The 13,134-nt window shown below is 42.3% G+C and overlaps 1 protein-coding gene across 1 annotated transcript in view; it reads right to left on the reverse strand.

Annotated features, from left to right (window-relative positions):
* cita (citron rho-interacting serine/threonine kinase a) overlaps nt 1–13,134 on the reverse strand; it is a 165,491-nt gene that overhangs the window by 88,899 nt on the left and 63,458 nt on the right. The window contains exons 20-22 of the mRNA XM_084317591.1: nt 9,925–10,041; nt 4,259–4,368; nt 2,700–2,874 (exon numbers count right to left, since the gene is read on the reverse strand). Of these exons, the coding sequence (XP_084173717.1) occupies nt 2,700–2,874; nt 4,259–4,368; nt 9,925–10,041 (402 nt within the window). The remainder of the gene's footprint in view (nt 1–2,699; nt 2,875–4,258; nt 4,369–9,924; nt 10,042–13,134) is intronic.

Here is a 13,134-nt window from a genome sequence, read left to right on the forward strand (position 1 = left end):
ATTAGTGTGTGTGCGTTTGAACGTTTGCATGTTTCAACTAGGGATGCACGATAATTATCGGGCCGATATCAGCAATTATGACGTCATCCCGATAAACCCGGTAACGTTATTGATAGCTCCGATAATATATAATACATTTTTTGGTTAAAAGAAATTAGGTGTGGGTGGATTTGGATGAAGGGCGCTTGTTTTTATTATAGCCTCCTCCCGTTTTGCCAGTACTGTGGTACGACTGACAGCGTGTGGTTTAGGAACAGGGAGTTTTTCACAAATCCAGCGCTCCCTTTCTTGGCTGTGACGTAGTCACGTTACATTCGGAGGCAGACAGTCGATCTGCCAATTACGTCCCACCGCTTGCACCCACCTCTTCTTACCACCAATCAGAAGCTCTCGTTCGTTTATTTACCTCCGGATTGTCGGCCATTATTCTACTCGGAGCTCAGGCTAATAACGTTAGCTCCCCGCCAGCCACATTGACAAGTACCAGCGCTTATACATTACTGGCAAATGTCTTGTTGCACTTGTGGCAACGAGCGTTGTCAGCATCGACTTTAGTAAAATAGACCCAGATTTTTGAACGTTTCGTTCTGTCCGCCATGATGAGAGCAGAGCTGTCTGTACTCGGCAGCACCCGTGTGTGTGTGTGTGTGTGTGTGAGTGAGTGTGTGTGTGAGCACAGCCCGCTCCTCGCGCAGGCAGAGACACCGAGGCAGGAGAGATATAGAAAACGGCCAACAAGATTAGTTTGCGACGTTTAAATTCCTCAAAAAAATGAACATAATTTCTCGAGTACCGATAGCAGTACCGATGACGTCGGAGCTTATAAATACTAAAAAAAAAAAAAAAAATTGATAAAAAATATATATACATTAAAAAGAAAATTATAATACAATAAATATCGGTTATCGATATCGGTTATCGGCTTGAGGAGCATAAAGTTATCGGTATCGGTATTGGTGTCAAAAAATCAATATCGTGCATCCCTAGTTTCAACCATACATTTCAATTTATAAAAAAAAATATATATATATATATGTTTACCTCCTATAATAGTGGGGGCTCTCTGACACCGTTATTTCGGGGGTCGCAGCATGAAAACTTTGGGAACCCCTGCTCTAGTACAGGGCTCCAAGTTCTGTCCGTCAAATCTTCAAATCTTGTTCTTATTAGAGGGCCTTAACCTTTCTAAGTACAACACATTCATCAACTCTCTTATCCACACAGATGAGAGTGGAGTTTTGACAGTCTTTGACTGATGATATGCACAGACTGAATCAGTGTAGTCGGGGGAACCCTCCCCCACAGTGATCTAGCGCTCTGATTGGCAGAAGGCAGCACATGAGTGAAGGAGGGGGAGAGAGCGAGAGCGAGAAAGAGAGAGAGAGAGAGAGAGAGAGAGAGAGAGAGAGAGAGCGAGAGCGAGAGCGAGAGCGAGAGCGAGAGCGAGAGCGAGAGAGAGAGAGAGAGAGAGAGGGGAAGAGATAGAGAGAGAGAGAGAGAGAGAGAGAGAGAGAGAGAGAGAGAGAGAGAGAGAGAGAGAGAGAGAGAGAGAGAGAGAGAGGGGAAGAGATAGAGAGAGAGACAGAGGGAGAGGAAAAGAGAGACAGACAGAGAGCAAGAGAGAGAGCAAGAGAGAGAGACCGAGAGAAAAAGAGAGAGGAGAAGAGAGCAAGAGAGACAGAGAGAGCGAGAGAGAGGAAGAGAGAGACAGAGAGAGAGACAGACAGAGAGAGAGACAGACAGACAGAGAGACAGACAGACAGAGAGGAAGAGAGAGATACCGAGAGAGAGAGGAAGAGGGAGACAGAGAGATAGAGAGAGACAGACAGACAGAGGGGAAGAGAGCAAGAGAGAGAGAGAGAGAGAGAGAGAGAGAGAGAGAGCAAGAGAGAGAGAGACGGAGAGCAAGAGAGAGACAGAGAGGAAGAGAGAGGAAGAGAGAGAGAGAGAGAGAGAGAGAGAGAGAGAGAGAGAGAGAGAGAGAGAGAGAGAGAGAGAGAGAGAGAGAGAGAGAGGAAGAGAGGAAGAGAGAGAGACCAAGAGAGAGAGGAAGAGAGAGACAGAGAATGAATGAATGAAGTTTATTTTACGGTCTTGTTTACAGACAAATCAAACACACCTGTGTGGACTTGCAAAAAATATCACAAATGTACATATTCAAGGCAAGCTCACACACAAAATCCCAAATCAACGACCGAAAAAAAGGAATAGGCTGAAGCACATGCTTATTTTTGCCCATCCTTTACAAATTCTTAAAAACGAAATATATTTTAATAAATTTAATAAAACTTAAAATATGCTGCAAGATATAATATAATGTTTGATGTTTTACTCTAAACTGTACTCCTGAATTATTTTATCCTATAAGGCTTTTTAAAATCTCCCATGAGAAGTACACAACTTCAACCCGTCACTAAGGCTATTCCATAATTTAACTCCCAAAATTGAAACACATCTAGCTTTTACATTAGTTCTTACCTATTTACATGTTTTAAGAATACACAACCCTCTTAAATTATACTTTCCTTCTCTTGGTTGAAAGAGACATTGAATACAAACCGGTAGGCTTTTACTCTTAGCACGAACAATTATTTCCAAGGTTTTTATGTACACCATATCTAAAAAAAAATTATGGAAACTAAAGTGACACGGTCAGACTACACCTCCCTATAAGAACTCCTCTCCTCCTTCCTCCTCACCTCCCGCAGGCGTGTCTCCAGCTCCTGCAGACGGCTCCTCTTGCTCTGCTCCTGCTGGCTCATCTTCTCCAGGTGCTCCTCCAACTTGGCGTTCTGAGCCTCCAGCTTGCCGGCCTGGGACTCCAGGTAGAACTTCTGCTGCCTCAGCTCCGAGATCATCTCCTCCTGGGCTTTCCTGGGGAGGCAGATACACACAGGAACACTGGCTTCCTTTAAAGGCCTCGGTACTGCTGCCAAACGGTGACCTTTTAGGCAGAACTTCAGAGGCCGGTTTGGTATTACACTTTGGGATTTGGTCTGATGTGTGGGTTGTGGTTATAGGGGAGGGGTTGCTCAGCCAAGAGAGGTCTGGAGAAAATTCACAGCATAATAAGTTAGTGTATAGCTATATACAGTAAATATACCATATCTAGTAAATATATCCTCTCTCTCTTCCCTCCTACCTCACACACAGACACGCCCCCTCTTCCCTCCTACCTCACACACACGCCCCCCTCCTCTCTCCTTCCTCAGACACACCCCCTCCTCTCTCTTCTCTCCTACCTCACAGACACGCCCTCCTCTCTCTTGCATCCTACCTCACAGACACACGCCCTCCTCTCTCTTCCAACCTACATCAACACAGACACGCCCCCTCCTCTCTCTTCTTTCCTACCTAACAGACACGCCCTCCTCTCTCTTCCAACCTACATCACACAGACACACCCCCTCCTCTCACTTCTCTCCTACCTCACAGACACGCCCCTTCCTCTCTCTCTCTTCTCTCCTACCTCACAGACACGCCCCCTCCTCTCTCTTCTCTCCTTCCTCACACAGACACGCCCCCTCCTCTCTCTACCCTACTACCTCACACGCCCCCTCCTCTCTCTTACCTCAGACACGCCCCCTCCTCTCTTCCCTCCTACCTCACACAGACACGCCCCCTCTCTCTCTTGCCTCCTACCTCACAGACACGCCCCCTCTCTCTCTTGCCTCCTACCTCACAGACACGCCCCCTCTCTCTCTTGCCTCCTACCTCACAGACACGCCCCCTCTCTCTCTTGCCTCCTACCTCACAGACACGCCCCCTCTCTCTCTTGCCTCCTACCTCACAGACACGCCCCCTCTCTCTCTTGGCTCCTACCTCACACACACGCCCCCTCTCTCTCTTGGCTCCTACCTCACAGACACACCCCCTCCTCTTCCCTCCTACCTCACAGACACGCCCCCTCTCTCTCTTGGCTACTACCTCACAGACACGCCCCCTCTCTCTCTTGCCTCCTACCTCACAGACACGCCCCCTCTCTCTCTTGCCTCCTACCTCACAGACACGCCCCCTCTCTCTCTTGGCTCCTACCTCACACAGACACACCCCCTCCTCTTCCCTCCTACCTCACACACACGCCCCCTCTCTCTCTTCCCTCCTTTTGAAATACATTTTCTGAACTGGCACAGCGGATTTCATGGCAATCCGACCATTACTCTTCAAGATACCTTGTCCTCAGAAAGATAGACAGACAAATGGGGGTGACACATGAATGTACTCTGTGGAGGTAATGAACAGGCTTGGGAACACTCACATGTTCTTCTGGGTGTAGATGGTGCTGTTGGCGGCCAGCTTGTTGGCCTCGGACAGCTCAGAGATACGCTGCTCCAGGTTCTTCATCTTGGAGTCCATGGCGTTGATGGTCTACACAACATGGGGGAAGGAGGAAGAAGATTTTCTTTTAAAAAATTAAGTAAAATAACAAGTATGCCGATAGTACCGTGTACAAATACATAGTCAACAACATGGTTGAAATGTTATGGTACAATTTGGTCATCCTGAATTATCCAAAAAATGTACTAACTGCCAAAACATTTACATTTAGCTGACACTTTTATCCAAAGCAAGTTACAAATTGTGTAAGTCAGCAGGAAGGGTACAACTCTGGCGGGTAAGGTTGAGTGGTATTGTTGCCAAGCTTGAGTGCTACACTCAGTGCATAGTAGTATATAGACCATTAGCATAATAGGTATAATAATTTATAATAATAATAATAATAATAATAATTTATAATAATAATAATTTAGGACCTGCTCCGAGGTCATCAATTGGCACACATGCGATGCATGCATGCAATTCGTATCTGCGATTAACCCATCCCGTCGCCCTTCCCCCCCAAGGGCAGCCGGGAGCAGACAGGCGTCAACGTGAGCCGCGCCAGGGGACCAATCCAAGTGCTCCTGTCCGTCTTCGTCAAGGACGCCACAGCGTTAGCGATCTTGTTGTTGTGCATGTTTTTCCATTGGGTTTATCTTATCGGGGGGGAAACCCTTGCATAATAGGTAGTAGTATAGGTATAGTAGCATAGTACATAATAGTAAAAGACAGTTAGAAGGTTCTTTTATTTATGTATTTATTTTATTCATTAAGGTATTCATTGAAGTGTTTTCAGTCGATGGTGGAAAATTGGGCAGATTTCAGCTGTCTTGACTGCGGTGGGAAGGCCGTTCCTCCATCACTCACGGAACGAGGACCGAGAATAGCCTGCTTCACTTTGATGACCCCACCAGGAGCGCAAATAGGAGTCGGCCTCAAGTGGCCAGAAGATGCAGAGCGCAGGGATCTTGAGGGTGTGTAATAATAATAATAATAATAATAAATTGGATTTAAAGAGAGAAGCGCCTTTCTCAGACTCAAGGACACTTTACAAAGAGGGAGAAGCTATATAAAAGAAAGGGTAAAAATATGAATATATATATATATAGTAACAGGAAAAAATAAAACAAAAAGGTTTACAAAAAGGAAGCAAGGTGGTGTCCAAACCGTAAGGTTTTATTGTGTTTCAATCCTCAACGGTTTTAAATGATATGTGATGGCTGTCACATGTTGTGTATCAGTATTGTATGTGATCTTAGATTGTCCAATAAATCAATCCAATTGGACAAAACAGTAACAAAATAATTAACAAAAAACTAAAACAACGGGATCTGTAGCTTAAAAGAAAAGAGACAGGGGGGAAGGGGGTGGGCTACTTGGGAGCAGGGCCGTGTTGCGTGAAGGCAAGTTAGAGACCATTAACTGGAGGTACAGTAGGAAGGGGCCGCCCCCCCCTCGCTGCATGGATGCCAGGTCAAGAACCTTGAAGTGGGGGGGGGGGGGGGGGGAGACTTGTAGCAGTGATATGAGAAGGCATGAAGTGATAATGTTACTCAGAGATTTGGTGTAGAGAGAGAAGAGGAGGGGTCCAAGGACCGAGCCCTGGGGGACACACATCTGTAATAATAATAATAATAATAATAATCTTCATTTATATAGCACCTTTCATACACGGAGGGGGGCGGGGGGCCGATAGGGTGCCTCATGATACTTGGTAGAAGTACAACATTAAGGTACAAAATTAATACTCAAATAAGTATGGCCATGGATGCTTACAGGAGAGTTTTAGCAGCACATTTTCAACTTGAGGAAGCACACTTTGTACTGTAGTGAAATCCTATTAGGGTCCGTTAAGGTGCCTGGGGAGAGGCTTGGATCCCCCGCTGTCACGTCAAACGACAGCTTCCAAAAGCTTATTAAACTGCCTCAAGTCCCATGTACAGTAACCATATTAGTACTTGAGCCCAGGCTTTTAGAGGACAACTTTATTCATTTATCTTTATTTAACCCTTTTTTTTAACCAGGCAGGTCAATTAAGAACAAATTCTTATTTACAATGATGGCCTGGCAAGAGGAAAAGATGGCCTCTCGAAGGGTAACAGGGAATATAAAATAGAAGAGATAGACGATACATACATCACAGAGGTAAGGGAAATAATGAAAACACACACCAAACAAACAACCGAATAAAATGTAATATATGAAGCAGAACAGACAATTTACAGTTAAAAGGCTGGGTGACAGTTGCAGGTGTGTGTAAACAACTCTGTGAGATAGAGTCCTTAAAAGTAGTGAGGGGGATACAATTTTGTCCCATTTTCATCTTTCTTTTGCATTTCATTCCAACTGCTGGGAGCAGCATATTGGAAGGAGGTATGACCAAAGGAAGTGTTAAATATCGCGATATAATTTAATAATCGATATCGGGGGAAAAAAATCGAGAAATCTCTTTTTTTTGTTATTATTTGTTTTACCTGCAACAGAGCAGTTTTAAAATCAGAGACAGTGGACAGACTTGTCTTTCTTGCCTGCAACTTAAAGTAATGGCTTTGCTTGTCCAAATGACAATACTGACCAAATTGAGATTTCTTTTTCTCTTGTCCATTTATTTTGTTTGCTTTCTAATTTAAAATACAGTTTGAAACAGTCTGTACACAGTAGGCTATGTGTGCTAGCAGAGCTAGTCACGAGTCACGGTGCACATGTGCGGTGGTTTGTCCACCAAAAAAGCGCCAAAAGATAGAAAAGAAACTAGCAGAGCCAGAACAGTTCAACTCCCCTGGAGCCACAGCCAGCAGAGAAGCCGGTTTACTTTAGCTTTTAAACCAGCTGCAGCCTGAGAACTGGAGTGTGAGGGGATGTAACACTAAAGATGGCGGCAACGACAAAGAATTGCTGCAAAATAAACATACATCTGTTGTTTATAAAAAAAAAGAAAAAAATGTTTTACTTATAACATAAGATAATTATCGATATCGAGTGATATGATAACATTATCATATCGTTATCGCGATATGATTTTTTGCCATATCGCCTAGCCGATATGGTGAGCATATCTGGTGTTATAGCGAGTAGATTTTAACAGGTGTATAATAAGGAGGGGTCAGGGGGTTTTAGGTTAGGGTTTTGTAAATTAGTGCAAGCCAATGAATTTCTCGTAGAGCAAACCTAATTGCTGAGTGATACATCAAGGACACTCTTGCTTGCATCATGCATGTAAATTACATCACCATAGTCAAACAATGGGAGAATGGACATTTGGACTAGGGAGCGTTTAGCAGATTGAGTAAAGCAGGAGAGATTCCTGTACAAGAAGTCAAGTCTTGCTTTTTATTGAAGATGTAACAGATGCTGAGAAAAAGAAAGTGTATTAGATAGCCAGGTATTTACAAGAGGTTACTGTATCCAGAAATGAGCCATTAGTTGCTGTGATATTTCCACGAGGGATAACAGACCCACTATTGAAATAATCACAGAATATAAATATCTTGGCATTTGGCTTGATGAAAAATGCAATACCACACAGCCAATGTCACTAGACCATGGAATGGAGGACGTCAACTTGCCTGCGCCGTCCACATAGACAGACACTTTCTGTAAATAATTGACTATTTTATTTTATCTTACTACTACTACTAATGTTATTGAAAACACACACAAACACCCTGCACTGCACCTTAACTCATTCTGCGCCATCGCTTAATCCACGAGATGGCGCTAGTACGCCACCTCTGTAAGTCAATGGGGGGACTGCGAGATTTGCGAGTGCTTAAAATATATCTTAAATTATAGCTATGGGTCTAATACACCCGTCGATTATCAGTGAGTTGCTTCCAGTCAACATGTACAAAACGGATAGTTTTTTTTCATCTGTACATTTCCGTTTTATAGCCTTTTGAATATGAGTATAACTTTGGGTGCTTCTGAGTAATTTCAGAGAAAGACGCGATAATAGCGTTTTAGTGGAATACACTAAACACGGAATTTTTCGCCCGATTATCGAATCTTCCTGAAATCAACGCTAGATCATCATTATTATTAGACCGGCGTCGCCCCTCTCCCCCCCCTGCTGCCACCAACGGACACAGCCACACATACACACACAGAGACAGCGTCGATCGGGGTAGAAATAAATATCAGATCAACGATCAAATTTATATATAGTGTTCTTACCTTGTGTCTGATGTAATGCAAAAGAAATAATCCAATTATCTGATCGCCATTCCAAATACTGCTCGTGGAGGTCCGTACCACATTACCGACCGCACAGCTCGGATCGTCCCAGAAAAGAAACTACACCATTCCAAATGGGGTGCAATACCCGCTGGAATGCGTAGGTGGCGGTATTTGCCCTTTTGCGAGCTCAGACATATTCCCAACGATAACATCAAGCTGGGTGGATGAAAATGAATGGATATCGCCAATAAAAGAAATAACGATTAAAACCCGACTATACTCGTGATTGGCGCTCAAGCGATGGCGAGTTAACCCGACTATCATCGTGACTGGCGCTGAATGAGTTAACATACACTATACGCAATACACTTTCAGTAAATAATTGACTATTATTGCATCTTATCTCATTTTATATTTGATCTTACTACTACTACTTATTGTTGCCATTCTTGTATTCATTGATGTTTCTTAATTGTGCACTGTTGAGTCTGAGCTCGAAACACAAACATTACCTGCAATGCCCCTGAATTGTTGAGTATTTGACAAAATAAAGAACTTGAACTTGAACTAAAACAACATACAGTCACTTAGACAACGAGCCGAGTGCAGTAGACTGATAGACATGAGAGCGGCACGGTGGTGAAGTGGTTAACACTAGGGGTGGGACGATACATCGATCCAGATCGATACATCGATGTAATTATCAACAATCGAATCGGATCGATGCGATGTAATAAGATCGATTCATATCGATACTCTTATTTTGAAAATCCTGTGGCGAGTCTCATATCCGCCCAAGAACAACAGCAGTAGCTCCGTGTGTGTAGATGTTACAGCATAGCATTATCCCTTTCTGTGTGTGTGTGTGTGCGCGCGTCTTTGGAAAGACCAGATGAGGTCAGAGGAGTTTGATGTTTAAATGTTATTTAAACATAAACAATATAATACATAATAAATGTAGGCCTATACATGATCATGCAACATCAACAAATTGTTGTAGGAACGGTTTGGGAGAGGGAGGTTGTGAGTTTTGAGTTCCAAAAAATTTAGCTTAAAGTTTAAAGCTCAATATATAAAAACGTGGCACTTTACAGTGAACAGGAGGTCTATTTGTATTAAAAACAATAGATTGATATTTTCATTACCTTTTTTTTGTTGATCTAAATGTTACTGATTGTGTTAAATGGGCATATGATATCATCTCATATCGATCGCAGGCACCTGAATCTAATCGTATCGTATTGTATCGTGAGAGACTTTGTGATATCGGCAAATATCGTATCGTTGTCCAAAGAATCGATATCGTATCGTATCATGATGAAACTGGTGATTCCCACCCCTAGTTAACACTGCAGTGAATCACATACAGTAACAGGGAACTCCTATGCGTGGACACGGTATAATTAAACTGACGTGTGTTTTCCTTACGGCTTTCTGTTCGCTGATGAGCTTGCATTTCTCCCGGGACTCCTCCGTCTGCTGGGCCCGCTTCACCTCCAGACTCTCCTTGTCAGCCATGTCCACCTTCATCTGCGCCTCCAGAACCTTCATTGAATGCAAAAACAAATGTTGCATTTCTGTTTGCTCAACACGTAGTTAATAGGGGTGAGGTAAATAATCGACACACAAATATATCACAATATTTTGCGTGCAAATATTATATATTGATACAGTGACCTCAAGTATCGATATTTAAACAATTTTAATGAATCCCTTTTACTGCAATAAAGATGATTGGAATGAGGTGAACAGACGAACAAATGTTATCTTAGATAAAATAGATGTATATATATTTTTATTGCAGATGTTAACAGTTTTCCGTTGGAGACATAATTCGCAGTTGAAAAAAGGTAATACATTGCAATATATCTCAATATTGTGATATTACAATATCATGACTCTAGTATTGTGATAATATTGTATCGTGGGGCCTCTGGTGATTCCAATAGTTAAGGTTTTGGTCTTTGACTTGACTATAGCGTAGAGCTTTGACGAAGCATCGATTCAAAAACATATAACAGCGTTTCAAAATGCATGAATCAACGTAAAGGGTGGCAAATACTGTGCCGTAGACGCAAGCAGAGACAACCATTTTCCTTGCAAAGTTAGAACTAAAATGATGATTCAGAATGACACAACGTTAAATCCATCCATCCTTGCCAAGGAAGTGGCTTGGTATACCGATATAATGCTACTGTTGTAAATATATACGAACGCTCTGCCAGAGTAGCGAGATGGTGGATGACATGTTATGAATAAACAAACACACTGATTGCGCTACTAAATTAAGAACGGTCCAGTTTGATGTCAGAGTATGTTCTGGCACTCAAAGAATAGTCGTGGAAACTGGAAAGGTATCCGTTGCTAAGGGAACCAGCTTTGGCCCTTGTTTATTTCCTGTCTTAACAAACATTGCAACAGGATATACAAAAGGGCCTATTCAGAATGTTTATGTTGTAAAGTTAGAAAAGTCTATACGAAGGATCACAACCAATATGACAATGATATATTTTGTTCAAGGTTGTCCTTGTAGCAGCTGCTTAAAGTACATTTTAAACAGATAGAAAATGTGTGATTAATCACAATTAACTATGGACATTACAATCATGTTAATCGATTGACAGCCCTAAGAAAATTATGATCAGGAGGTTGTTGGAGACAGATATCCAATTTGCAAACGGTGCAAACGGAAAGTAACGGTCAAAGAGTCCAAGGCATCGTGCAGATCACAATCCATCCCTGTTTGCCAAAGTCAAGGTAAAGGCTCCACTACACTCTCCAGAATGTAGTGGAGTCATATAATGTAGTGGAGTAATATAATTTAGTGTAGAATGTAGTGGAGTAATATAATGTAGTGGAGTAATATAATGTAGTGGAGTAATATAATGTAGTAGAGTAATATAATGTAGTGGAGTAATAATGTAGTGGAGTAATATAATGTAGTAGAGTAATATAACGCGGAGTAAACCTCGTAACTCTATTCACCCTCAAATCTGTGTTGGTTTTTTTCATCTGCTGAAAAGTTGGGTTTTTGGAGTTACAAGGTTTTGTCTGTTCCTAGTCTGTTCCCACTAGTCTGTTCCCACTAGTCTGTTCCCACTAGTCTGTTCCCACTAGTCTGTTCCCACTAGTCTGTTCCCACTGGTCTGTTCCCACTAGTCTGTTCCCACTAGTCTGTTCCCACTAGTCTGTTCCCACTAGTCTGTTCCCACTAGTCTGGGCACAAGTAATGAGGGCAAGATTTCTGTTTCAGTGGGGGGGGGGGGGGGCTTAAGGGTCCCATGTCTTATAAATTGCCTTTTCCAGTGTTTACCATTGTTTTCTAGCAATGTGGGGTTGTATCAATGGGGTCTGTGTCTCTAATTCTCATTTTGGCTTATTAGTCCACTTCATACGTCACGAGATCCTCCCCCACTGAACTAAGCCATTCTGAATTTCGCGTACCTGTGACGTCCAATAATTCTCATCTGCATAACTAACGCCCCCCCCTCTTTTTTTTATATTTTTTTTATTATTGCAAAACAAAAATTATTAAAAGTCAGTACTCAACACACAATGCATAATGAAACTTTCAGTAAAGGTGGTTAAAATATATGCAAGTACAGAAACAAGATAAAACAAAGATAGTCTATAATAACATTTTAACCGTATACAGTGTATATCCAGCGAAATTACAATTATATAAATGTTAGTATATAATATACCCCTAATACCTATTTTCTAAAACCCTACACACATATGCTCCAGCTCGAACCCCCCCCTCCCGGACCCCCTCTTGGATAGTACCTCCATTATCCCTCACTCCTAACCAGACACTACCATTATAAGCTAGCTTTTATTCTCTCCACCACTTCTAACCACATTGACATTTTGGATTCATTGAGACCCAGAATTCTTGCTGTAGATATTTCTTGATATATCACATCGAGATATGTAAGAAACCACACTTTTCGGCACATTTTTTCCGGTTGAAACCAACGTGATGCGATCAGTTTTTTAGCTACTGTGATACCCGATAAAACCAATCTCTTTAGTTGTGGGTTCACTGCAAACTCAAAAACATCATTCAATAGTAATACCGAGGGGTGTACAGGTATATTCCAAGATACGAGTATTGATAATTGTTGGGACACATCTTTCCAGAATGCCTTAACTGGTGGGCAGTCCCAATACATGTGCATAAATGTTCCTTCGTCCCCATTTGTACATTGGGAGCATTTGGAGTCTTGTTTAAGCCCCATTTTGCACAGCCTTATAGGAGTCAAGTATGTCCTGTGAATATAGTTCAGATTGATTTGTTGATGATCCGGGTTCCTTGATGTAAGTCGGACATTTGCCCAGGCTCCTTGCCAATCAAAGTCATTTTCCAGGTCTGGTATATCCCTCCTCCAGACAGTGTCTAGTTGAAGGGTTTCATACGAGGACGTTAGTAATTGATAATAAAAACCTGATACAAAACCTCCCAATGTTTCTCTTTCATAGAAAAATTTGTGGTATCTGTGGTGTTCAATTGGTATGAGTAATGGAACACCGTGAGACCTCAGACAAAGTCGTAACTGTATGTAAAAAAGCCATGTGGACTCGGTGAGGTTAAACTTTGTGCATATTTCGACATAACTACAGAGGCCCTGGTTATTA

The sequence above is a fragment of the Notolepis coatsorum genome (genome assembly GCF_963971535.1).
Source record: "Notolepis coatsorum genome assembly, chromosome: 6".
NCBI lineage: Eukaryota > Metazoa > Chordata > Actinopteri > Aulopiformes > Paralepididae > Notolepis > Notolepis coatsorum.